Source organism: Plectropomus leopardus, chromosome 7 (assembly GCF_008729295.1).
Source record: "Plectropomus leopardus isolate mb chromosome 7, YSFRI_Pleo_2.0, whole genome shotgun sequence".
Lineage (NCBI taxonomy): Eukaryota > Metazoa > Chordata > Actinopteri > Perciformes > Serranidae > Plectropomus > Plectropomus leopardus.
The window spans coordinates 29,402,896-29,415,546 of NC_056469.1; the positions used below are offsets into that span (position 1 = coordinate 29,402,896).

The following is a 12,651-nucleotide window of genomic DNA, read 5'->3' on the forward strand; positions in this document are numbered from 1 at the left end:
TATATCTTTTTTTTGTAATTTTTTAAACTTTTTTTTTTGCTAATTTCTGGGCTATGTCTTGTTAAGCTGCTAGTTTAGTTGTTTTTTTTTCCGGTCAAATTTTGCTTACTGTACCTCTGCAACTGCAGTCACTCCGCACTTTACACTTGTATATATGTATATATGTACAGTCTCTTAGTTTTTAGTTTTTTAAGCGTATTCCTTTTATATTCTATTAATATTGTGTGCTCTTTATTCTCTTTGTTCTTACTCTATGGCGCTGCTACACCCCAATTTCTCAGTTTTGAGATCAATAAAGTATATCTATCTATCTATCTATCTAGTTGCCTTATCTCAATGTTTTGAAAGACATAAACCAATTAGCTTAAGTTTCAAAGGGTTAAAGGCTCCAAACCATAAAAAAACACTCTTCCAAGACCAAAAATACACAAGTATGTCCACCGTTCGTATTCTGTCTTGCTGATTCTTTTCTTTCTGTAACAAACGTAGAATCTTCATTTGCCTCAACGTGTCATTTAATGCAACCTCACCTCTCTTCCTCTCCCTCCAGCAGCTTCCTGTACGCGTTAATCTCCATGTCCAGGGCCAGTTTGATGTCCAGCAGCTCCTGGTACTCCTCCAGTTGCTGCATGAGCCGACTTCTGATTTCGTTCATCTCACGCTCCTTGTCCTCCAGCCGCCGCCGCATCAAGTCCCGCTCCCTCGACAGACATTCCTCCAGCTCCCGCACTTTGGCCTCGCTCGCTGACAGCTGATTTATTGAGAACACACATACAAAGGTTAGTCAATTAAGACTAATTAAGCAGTCTGTACACCACTTATAACAGAACAAACACTGAAAAGTCTGCCTGATGAGTCAGGAGAAGCTTGAATTAATCAACCGTGCTCAGTCAGCCGCAAAGCGGCGTGGCCACTAAAACCGGCAGACAGATAACAGACCTCTGTAGTGACGCACGGTAAGTGTGTGTATGTGTGTGTACCTGTTTCTGCAGCAGGCTGAGCTGGCCTGACATGCCCTCCAGTCGAACACGGGTCTGCTGCAGCTCTTCGTGAGCGGCTCCCACCAAGTGGCTGTTCCTGTCAGCCGAATGACGAGCGTTCTCCAGCTGACACAGAGAGAGGGAAGATACAGTCATCAGGCCCGGGTGACTGCGGCTCAGAGGTAGAGCGGGTCGTCTTCTAAACAGAAGGCCAGTGGTTCGATCCCTGTCTCCTCCAGACAACATCTTGAAGCATCCTTGGGCAAGATACCGAACCCCAAATTGCTCCCTATGCTGTGTCATCGGAGTGTGAGTGCGTGTGAATGGATACTGAGTAGCAGGTGGCACCTTGTACAGGAGCCTCGGCCACCAGTGTGTGAATGTGTGTGTGAATGGGTGAATGTGACATGTAGTGTGAAAGTGCTTTGATTGGTCAAAAAGACTAGAAAAGCACTATAGTGCAGTCCATTTACATTTAGCAGTGACGTCTGCACTGAAACGGTTTGTTTATTTCAGGGGACTTTCTCTTTCGCGAGTTATAAGACCAAACACCACAACAGATTTGACTCTTCAGCCTTCTGCAATCTTTTCTGTAAATAAAGAAGAGCAGCGTGTAAGATTTAGGGGGATTTAGTGACATCTAGTGGAGAGGACTGCAGATTGCAACCAGCTGAAACTTCTCCAGACTGGAATTACTTCAGTGTTCACTGTTTATGAGGTTTTTCAATTCAAAACAAACAAACCAGGTGATTAAAATCGGTAAAAAAGCAGATTCATGTTACACATCAGTCTTTCTCAGATGATGTTTGGCGATTCAGAGATGGGCAGCTAGCTAAAAACCTGCTGATGTGTGCTCATCTTTTTCTCTAATAACTTAAGATCCAGATGTTCAGGACATTTTTAACCAGGAGCAGAATTATCTGCAGAGCTCTTTTCTTCTCCAAAATAAACAGATGCAGGGGTTAAAACGGGCTAAAAGACAGAATAAAGCAGTTTCACACTGAAAAAACAAACAAACAAACAAACTGTTCGGAGCGGCCGGCAGCTCACTTTGTAGCGTGTGCTTCATGTTGACTGAGGCCTTTGCGGTGGCCCGGGTTCGGTTCTGACTTTGCTGCATGTCATACCTCTCTCCCTCGACTCTGACCCTTTCAGCTGCTATAACGTGTGAATTTTCCCAGTGTGGGAATAAGAATGTCTTATCTTATCAACCGCCACTTTTAAAAACTGATAGTAGTGTTAACAACGGATAACACAAACAGCCCATAACAAAAGCAAAAAAAAAAAAAAGAAGAGGAAGAAAACGTGGGGACCACAGATGGAGCGACAGTGAAGTCTAGACTCCACTGAGCATAAATGCAACGGCGATAAAACAACACAATTTGACTTGTTGATGTGAAATATGACAATCTTTGTAGAATGCAAACATTAAAAACGTCCTCGAGGGTATTTAGTTTTGTTGCAATGAGCAACAAAAGAAGAAATTGCCCTAAAAATTAGCAAGAACATTACAATGAACAAGTACACTAAAACTATCTGCTAATTAGTTTAAAAAATAAAGTTTTTTTTTTCTTTCCCTAAACATTTTTCCCTCATTTAAAAAAAAAAAAAAGTTTTATTTTAAATTCTAAATCTAATATTTTCTTTTTGCAATTTGTAGAACATTTCTTACCAAGTTGCTCATTGCCTTTTGTTATGTTTTTGAAAGAAACCACAACAATCTGCTTTGGGTTCAAAAGTTTAAATACTTGTGAAAGGCACCTGAAAGCAGCACAAGAAAAGTGATATCGCTCCAGGTTTCAAAGGGTTAATTGTACCCACATATACTCCGGGGGTCAGGTAAAATAAAAAAAGTTAATTCCAGTCACTCAAACTGCTGTTGTGGTTATCCAAGTTCCTCCAACTAAAACAGTGTTTATGGCTGTTAAATGAATTTCTTTGCTGTTTGTAGATAAAAGACAAGATGACTGAGTTTAAAAACGATTATATAAATCAATATGGATAATTTGGATTGAAGACGTTTGACCATTCGCAGCTCATTAAATCAATTAGCGAATGCAGAACATGCACACACAAAGCCGAACATCTACTAAGAGTAACAGCCTCTGTGTGGCCTGTAGGTGGCGACAGAGCCGCGTGTCTCCTGCAGCTCTCATACGTACCTTAGAGTTGTAGGTCTTCTCGATCTCCTCCTTGTAGAGGCGAACCTGCTCCTCGTGCTGGGCTCTCAGCTCGGCCAAGGCGTCGGCCAGCTTGCTCTCGAACTCCTGCTGCCGTCCGCTGTCTATCTCCAGCACGCGAGACTCGTGTCGCCGCTTGGACTCGCGCAGCTCCTGCAGACAGGTTGGTGATCAGTCTCTTATTTCTAATTTCTGGGATTTGTCACATGAATAGTCTGACTTGGTCTCGCGTTGATTAGAAGTTGATTGGACTTTCTAGAGGTGGAGTCATTTGCATTGATGTTTGGTTTATTCTCTTTCAGGCACCATAAACAACTTAAAGGACTCCACCTTTAGGAGCCTGCTATGGTCAATGAACTTAATTGCATTGATTAGTCAATTGCTGTGCATTAATTACTCGTTTACGAGAATTGAGCTTCAGCAGAGAAATCCACCTCCCTGGTGACCTTTGAGCAACTGCGAATCATTATGTTTAAATTTGGAAAACAAACATCTGATGCAAGTTTTGGTCCTGGCCAAATTACGACCCCGACACTGTGAAAGTGCAACTTCATTATGGAAAGAAATAAAATCTAAATATTTCTGCTTGTACTGTGATTTATTTCTGATCCTGCGCGAGGAGATAAAGCTCGCAGAATCAGTGACATCTTTTAAATCACTTCTTTAAACTGCCTTGTGAGATCTGCCTGCTTTATCGCTTTTATTCCTTCTATTGGCTTTATTCTTGTTGACCTTTTGATTACACATTTTATTCTTGCTTTTTGGTTTGACTTTTACAGACCTTTCACTGTTTGGCATGTTTGTTTATTTTATTATTCCCTGACTTCCTGCCTTTGCTTTGTCTGTCAAAACACTAAATAAACAGTTGTGTTTAAAGGTGACATAGAAATAAATTAACATTAATATTAATAAGAATAATAATTATTATTATTATTAATAATAAGAATGTAAAAACAATCTTAGAGTAAAATAAAGGAGAGGTGAAAAGCAAATAAAAGTGCATCTGTGAGACATATCTGAAGGGGAAATGCAAAACAAACAAGCAGGAGGTTGGAAGCGAATCAATATCCTGTGGAAAAGATGAAAAGTAGGACAGATGACTTAGACAGCTGAGTAAAAATAGACGGGTGCAGGTGAAGAGTTTGAACCTCGTTGTAGATGTTCTTCTGGAACTCCAGTTCCTCCTTCATGGTCTGCAGGCGGTTCTCGGCGTCCACTCTCCTCAGCATCTCATCCTGCAGCTGCCTCTTGGCATCCGCTAAGCTCCCTTCCAGCTGGGAGGGGAGAGGAGGAGAGAGGTGGTCTTTAATGGAGGCATGTAAGTGAAAAGAAATCTGTGCACTTGTTTGAGCTGTGAACTTGTCTTTCTAAGAGGAAACCTGTAGTTTCTGAGTGTGGCCAGTAGGTGGAGCGGGGCTACAACTGTATCAGCGTCCGTCCAAAGGTAAACTTCATTGATAAAACAAACAGCAGAGAAAGCAACCTTGTCTGCCTCGCCACCGCGTCCTCATTCATAATCAACTGCCTGGAGGGCGTACATACAATTACTACTTCCAGCAGGTATTTCTGCTCTTCCAACTACTGCTTTTCTAACAGAAGCAAGGTTTATGAACTTTTTCTCTCTGTTACAATCAATGCAGGTCTTAAAGAAGCATTTCACTGATATAATGACAAAAAACTAGCAGTAGAAAGATGAAAATACCTTTGAGATTGGTGCTATGTGATCAGAGAAAACAGAGAAAAAGGACTGTGGCATCAGCTTTTGCTCATTAGGTTGAAAACCTCCATCTACCAGGATGCATCGCGCTAAACAAGACAAATAAATGCCCTGCTGGTGGGTGACGTAATGTGAACTCGCCGGTGTGGAACAAAGGCAGCCGGGTGGCAAGAAATGATCTGGTACTACAGTTAAACAGTAAGCTAAAACACTTAAAGTCTCATCTGATTTTTCAGCCTGTTTCCACTGTGCAGGAAGCAGTATGGCGCCCACTTCTTGTTCACAAACGCTCACTAATACTGCTAAACATGGCACTAAGATGTGTTTCTGAGAACATTTTAGTAGAGAAAAAAGCAGAACAGTTTGATCGGATTTCCGTCTGCGGTTGAAAGACAGACGGAGGCATGGATGGCGGGAAATCCGCAAATGCGGAAGAACAACCTGTAGGTGGACCTGTAGCCGGTGAAACTCCACCAGATGATGTGATCAGGGATCCTACAGCTTAGGTAAAGTTACATATATGACTTTTTTATGGCCACATTGGCAGAATTTTACAATAACCAAAGTTGAGGAAATAAAAATCATGAACTGACATCAATTACCTATTAGTGACAATTTTTCCCAAATATTTACTTTACCATTATCCATTATTTTTTGGTCAAGTTAACAAGTTAGATGATGTACTTCAAATGCTGGAATATTTCTGGTGTGGAACAAGTGGAAAAAATGAACATATTATGCTATTAAAGTATCCGCCGGGTTTGTGTTGAAAAAATCTTGTTAGTTTGTCATTTTATTAGATGTGGTAAAAGTATTTGAGTGCTGTTTGTTCCTCTATCTGGATTGCGTGACATTAATGTGGTAAATTATTATAAAATATTGCCAATTATTTTGAGATTTCTTAATGCAAAGTCAGAGAAATGTATTCATAATATCCATCTCTTGTTGTATGAGCATTTTAAGACTTTTGAAATATTGATTCAAGACATTTTAGTACAAATGAATGCCTTAATTTTGGATTAATGAATATGAAGCCTTTTAAGACTTTTTAAGGATCCATGGTGTAATCTGGCCTAAATCTTATATTGGACCTTTAACAGTAACAGGACCACAATTCGTTGTTTTCATTTCAGAGTGATGTATAATGGGAAATATATCCTGTATAAGCTGAAATGATCCTTATAATAATGTAGACGTTTGCTTTGCCACAACTGTATAAATCAACATGCATTACGCACGTTTTTTCCATGTTCCATGACACGTGGAACAACAACAACCATGTAAGACTTCATTTCCAATAAAGATGTTATTACCTTTGCCAGCTGGGCCTTGAGGTCCTTCACCTCGGCCTCCAGCGCCCGCTTCTCCCCCAGGGCGGTGGAGAGGGAGGCATCTTTAGAGTTCAGCAGGGCCTCCAGGTCCCTGAGCCGGGCCAGAGCCGCCTCCAGGTCAGACTCCTTCTTAGCGTTCCTGTGAAGACACGAGAGAAGACGTGGATGTTAGTTTCCCGTCCCTTTGATACTGTATGTGTCATTATCACCCCCTGCTGCACAAGTCTGTCGTATCCCTGTTGGTGAGTCTTCATGGTGGCTTTTCTTCCTCTCTGGCAGTGCAGCTTGTCTCTCTCTCTCTTTTTTTGTCTGACACATAATTCTTCACTCTTTTACTTTGCAGTTTGGACACAGATGATTGGTTCTCTTTGGAGCTGTGTTACTCATCCCATGTTGTTTTAAAATCTCACACCAAAGATTTTTCTTGTAGCTGATAGTAAAGCTGCAACAATTAATCAGTTAGCTGTCGAAGAATGAATAATAGCATGGGTTTAAATTGTGTTTAAAACTTGTTTTATTTTAATCCTGTAAAAACTCATCTTTGCACTTTTAATGTCTCTGAACTTGTGTGTGTACACGTGTCCATCTTTGTTAAAAACTTTCTGCTTAACCCTTTGAAACCTGAGCATATTGCCTTGGTTTCAGTCAAAAACATGGAAAAAGACAATGAGAAACTTAACAAGAAATGAGCCAAAAAAAATGCAAAAAAATTACTAAAAATTAACAAGAAGACTGCTTGAAAAAAAAAAAAAAAAATCAAAAATAGAAAAAAAAAACAACAAACAAGGAAATTACCTCAAAAAGTGAAAAAAAATAAATAAATAAATTGTAATTATCATAAATATTATAATAATTAGAACTTTATTTCAACATTTTCCCTAGTTTTTTGATAATTTTCTAATAATCTGTCTACCTCTCTTTATTTACTGTTTCTTTTCTTTATTTAAGTTGCATTTACTAGGATATTTCTTGCCAAAATGCTGACTGCCTTTTCGCCCGTTTTTGAAAAAAATCGAAGTGATGTGGTTACGTTTTTAGACGTTTAGACGCCTGTGAGAGGCATCAATGCAGCACAAGAAAACTGATGTGAATCCAGGTGTCAAAGGGTTAAAGTGAAACTTGATAAGCAGTCTGTGCTGCAGTGACAGACGTCGTGGGTGACACAAACTCTTTTTTTGTGCAGTGCAGTGAGAGCAGCAGTTGTCCACTGCTGATGTGACCTGAACTCCGGCCAGCACGTCGACGCTGCTATTCGCCCTCCGTGCTGAATAAGAGCCCATTAAAGTCTATCTCCAGGGAGCCCCTGTTGAATTAAGAGAATTCACGTTTGTTGCGCATGTGCTTGTGCATGTGTGCCCCTCCTCTGCTCTAAAATCACTACAGGAACCAATTTAGAGTTTGTGTTGGAAAGAAAAAAAAAACTTGGATACAGCGGTGGAAAAACAATGCATTCCCAGAAGACGACCAAGAGAGAGACGGAGGTAGTTAGCAGTAGAGGTGGTTCATGCACAGCCGAGGAGGAAATGGGCTCCCTGTTATTCTATTTGGCCCCGTAGGCTCGTCTTCATTGTCACTAATAATGGCCATCTGCTGAGGGAGACGGTTTCCAGGCTGCTCACACAGACCTCGGAGTCCCGCGGTCACTGCCAGCCGACGAGCAACAGATTTTACTTTTACAAACACACTTGCAAGTCATAAAGTTACTCCTCGGCGGAATAATGACTCACAACAAAGTCCGTTCACAAGCCAGCAGCTCAGAAGTGAAACTAATTTATGGGTTTATGATATAGTGATTAATATCCTTCATTGCATTCAATAAATGCAAATAAGAAGAGCTGCCTGATGAATGGGATTGTGTTCCCTGAGAAGAGCCGGCACAAAGAGACATGATAAAGTCACAGAGAAGCAGGACTGCGCTGCGTCTGCCTGCTGCAGGGGAAAACTGGAAAAAATGAATGAGTCTTTTATGTGGAGCAAAATCAAATCCAGAGAAAACATACTTGAGATGCTTTACAGATGTACAACCAGGCTTAGAGAACATGAGCGGGTAATTTTAAAAAGGCTGCTCATTGTTCACAAAAAAAAGAAAAAAAAGAGGCACAACTCAGCGTTTAAGTGAGTTCAAATCAAATAATCATATACATACAAGACGCTCTGTGAAGACAGCAAAGACTTCCTACATCAATCGCCTGTATCAGAACTAGGGGTCGACAGATTATCGGCCTGGACAATTATCAGGGCCGATATTTGGCATTCTGCCGATTATCTGTGCCAGCGTTTTATTCTTAATGATTGCCGATAAAATTAATTAATTGAAAAGTACCAAAAAAGTGTCAGCATGGGAGGAACTTTTACTTTGTGAAACACCAGGGATCTATTTTCATATATTTCATTTTTTATTTAAATTTTCACTGAACTTTATAGAAAAAGTTAGATGGAATTTGTTGTATATAACGCTGAAAGTTTCAGTTTTGATTAAACATTTGCTAAAGGTGTTTAAATAAAGTTTTGTTTTGGAGTTTGTTCTATTCCAAATTAAAATCAACTAAATATTGACAAAGATTTTTATTGTAAATGCATATCGGTTCCAAATATCTGTTATTTGTCTCATTTACTACTAATAATCAGTATCAGCCCTGAAAAACCATAATTGCTGCTTTATTGTTGAACACCTGGCTAAAACACTTTATGAAGGTCATAATGTTCAGTTTTTGCTGAAACTGCTTCAGAGAGATGTTGATTCACTTTAAAGATCATTATGGTGGAGCTGAGTTGTACAGTGACACACTGAAAACGTATTTTTATTCATTTGTTTCTGCTAGATGTCCCAAATAAACTGGCACTTAAAGTTTCTATATTCTACAGGAACTCAACAATGACCTTTTCCAAGGCCTTGACCAAATTTAAACGAGCAGATGTTGGACCAGATGTTCATACACTCCTTTTTTTGCAGCAATGCATCAATTCATATTTATGAACTTCTCTAGTAGTTAAAATGCAGTTTTCTAACATTGAACAGCTGGTTGTACAAGTTGAAACTGTTTTTAGAGAGATGCAGATTCTGCTGCATGATCACTTTAGAGGTATTGATAAGACGTATTCTATTATTTCGTCCACACGATTCATATCAATGAGGTTAGACTAAATATCACAAACGCCTCTCTTCACTGTGCATGCAAGTTGAAATTTTAAAGGAATTCAGAGTAGATCACAGAGCTGGGCAAGTTTTTTTTCCCGGTCAACATTCTTCAACTCATAAAGAGACACAAGAATGTGACTCTTTATGATCCAGGTGTAAAAGTACTTCAGACTGCGGCTATAAATACGCAAAGAAAACCATGTGTGTGTCGTGAGCAAATGCACACCCGCAGTATTAACACCAAAAAACATTTCCTCAGTTCTTAAACCTAAAAAAACTGGAGTGATGCTGTCGTCCCATACAGGGCCGGAAATTGAACTTGAACCTGAACTTTTTCAGAGGGTAGTGTTGGACCCCCTCACTTTTTACAGCCTTAATCTTAAGAAACACAAAACAAAACAGGAGAAACTGAACACACCAGTGAAAAATATTTGATGAAGAAAATCCTAGTAACAAGCAAAAAAGCTGTCACTAGGAACTGGGAAAAGTAACACCACTGTGAAGGACTAAGGGCTCCCAATTGCGGAAAAAATCTTTGCGATGAAAAAATTGACAAAAACTGAGACTACAAGAAGCACAATTAGAAAGAAAAGGGGAAAAATGGACTCTGTACAAGACGACACTGGAGCGGAACAAAAATCAACAGATAAGATTTAAGGATGCAAAAATGTACCCAAGCAGTTTTTGTTTTATCAGCTTCTGTTTTTCTGTCGTAACTGACAAGTCAGTGTTACAAATATTTGTGTTAATAGATATTTAAGTGAAAAAAAGGAAAATTCAGAATAAACTACAAGCTCCTGTTGATAACGTAAAGGCACCGCACGACCTCGCCCTCGCCCTCGGTTACATTTCTGATCTACTCGTTCTTTATTCTACTTCTCGATCACTCCGATCCTCAAATCTTACCCTCTTATCCGTCCCCCGCTCCAACTTCAAAATAAAAGGTGATCTTCCTCAGTCAATAAGATTTGACTGTTTTAAGGGTCTAGTAAAAAAAAGAAACATCTTTCTCGTTCCTATAGAGCAACTCCAAGTGTTGTGTTTTTGCTGGTTGGTTTTGGTTTATCTGTCCCTCATTGTACTGTGTTTCATTTGTAATTGATTGAAACTCATTCATTCATTATTTCAAGTGTGTTAACAGTGTCTGTGAAGTGCTTTGTAACTGCATATTTTAAAAAGTGCTACATAAATAAAGCTTCACTTACTTTTAAAAAGCCTGTGTTTACCTGTGTTTATCACAATGGGCCTTTATTTTGTGTTTGTTTTTTTTCCTCTTTTTTTCATCTCTATATGATGGTGAGTGTCTATGTATGTGTTCATGTACACATATGGGTATATGCTTATTTTATTCTACTATTGTCTTTCTACTGTGCTGTGTGGCAGTTTGTATGTTTTCAAAAACCAACAAAAAAAAGGTTTTAAAAATAAGGTATCTGTGTTCAGCCTGTGACAACTTTGTATTAAAAGCCTTCAGTTTTATACTGTGTACTTACTGTCCCCACCTTTGAAATCAAAACTCTGCCTCTGGCCTGAGAATAATAATAATAATAATAATAATAATAATAATGTCTATACTTATAGCACCTTCCATACAAGAAATGCTTTACAAGAAAGAAATTAAATGCACCAAGTGCTTCACATCCAAAGCACATAAAGGACAAAGAGACATAATAACAAAAAGACATAATAATGACACAAACATGCCATCATTCACTGACAAGACGCCTACAGGACAGTCAGATTAGTGACTGGGGTAAAATGAGACGAGTTTCCCGCAGTAAAAACATTTTAAAGACTATTATCTTGTTGTGACTGTAACTAAAGACACTTTAACCACTCTGGTCGAGGCTTGTGTGAGTCTCTAGGTGAGATAGAAACTTTTTCCGAGGCAGCTGCTGTTACTGTGGGACATTTTTAATTCACCACAGTGCTGCTCGAGACACCCAAACAGGTCTGAGACAAAGTGTGTTTTCTTTTTACTTAAATGCAGAGAGTAAATGCATTAGTGATGCGAGCACACACTTTTATTTTTGTTTTGTTTACAACTTGAGAACATTTTAAACCATACAGCTCTTTGTCTAGATATTAACGCTTTTTTCAATTAAGCATTTTAACCGTGTGATTCTGCCTGTGAGTGTGCGGAGGAGGCCGCTGCGCCGCTCATTAGTGCTAATGGGCGCAGCAGATCGGCTCTAGCAGTGAATTAATGGACAGAAGTGGGTTTGGGATATTGACATGCTGCTTGACTGTTTGTGCTCGCTTCATACACAAACATGACTGCAAGACAGAGAGGGTCCCTCCAGCAGAACGGCATGCAGTCTAACAACTTAATGAATGCTTTTAATAGAAACTTCCTATCGACTGTGGCTTCAGAACAAGTGGCCGCTGTGAGATTTAAAACGACTCTTTAGTGAAAAGACGCGAGACTGCACTTCCACACAGCGGGGGTTTGTGCTAAATGCTAACACGAGCCTGCTAACATGCTCACAATGATGATGCTGATGGTTATCAGGTATCGTTTTTATGTTCACCATCTAAGGTAAGTGTGCTAAAAGTTGGCGTGCTAAAATTAGCTTATTATTGCTACATCGTAAAGCTGAGGTTGATATGAATGTCATTATTTTTGCAGATATTTGGTCATAAAACAATGATATGACGGCGCTAGATGAAAACCTCACCCGTGGAGGGTTAGGCGATATGGAGACAATCGAGCTATTGGTGCTTTTAAACCAAACATTTACGCAATGACAATTTTGGGAAATAACCATCAGTAAATAGAGATACAGTTACAAAGGAAAATTAAAATAAAGAAAAAATAGATTAAGAGAGTCGGGTAACACGGTATAAAAAGACAGAAAGACATATTATTAAACAAGATGCGATGGACGAGTGGTTAGTGTAATGCACCTGTAACCTGGAGTGCAGAGTTCTTGTTTTTTTTCCAAGTTGAACCACATTATATTACAACTTTTTTTCCTCTAAATATAAAGTTCAATTTCTTAATATTATAACTTTTTTTCTCGTCATATTATGACTTTTTTCTCAAAACTCCAAATTGATTCTCGCAATATTATGACTTTCTTTGCAAAAGCTACTTTTTTTTCTTTTTAAATACGGCCCTAATCCTCCATCAACAACATCACTTTACCATAATGCAGTCTTTCAAACCAGGAAAAGACAACACCTCACGGTAATATGGTCCCCTATTATGTTGATAATTATTACAACTCATCCCGTGGGGATGACAAGTTTGACATCAATCCATCCAACAGTTTTTAAAACATTTCACTCAAAACCATAAATT

General features: G+C 39.1%; 1 protein-coding gene across 1 annotated transcript in view; it reads right to left on the bottom strand.

Annotated features, from left to right (window-relative positions):
- Nucleotides 1–12,651, bottom strand: part of lmna (lamin A) — a 50,228-nt gene that overhangs the window by 8,640 nt on the left and 28,937 nt on the right. The window contains 5 exon segments of the mRNA XM_042489159.1: nucleotides 531–751; nucleotides 981–1,106; nucleotides 3,143–3,313; nucleotides 4,309–4,434; nucleotides 6,191–6,347. Coding sequence (XP_042345093.1) covers nucleotides 531–751; nucleotides 981–1,106; nucleotides 3,143–3,313; nucleotides 4,309–4,434; nucleotides 6,191–6,347 — 801 coding nt within the window.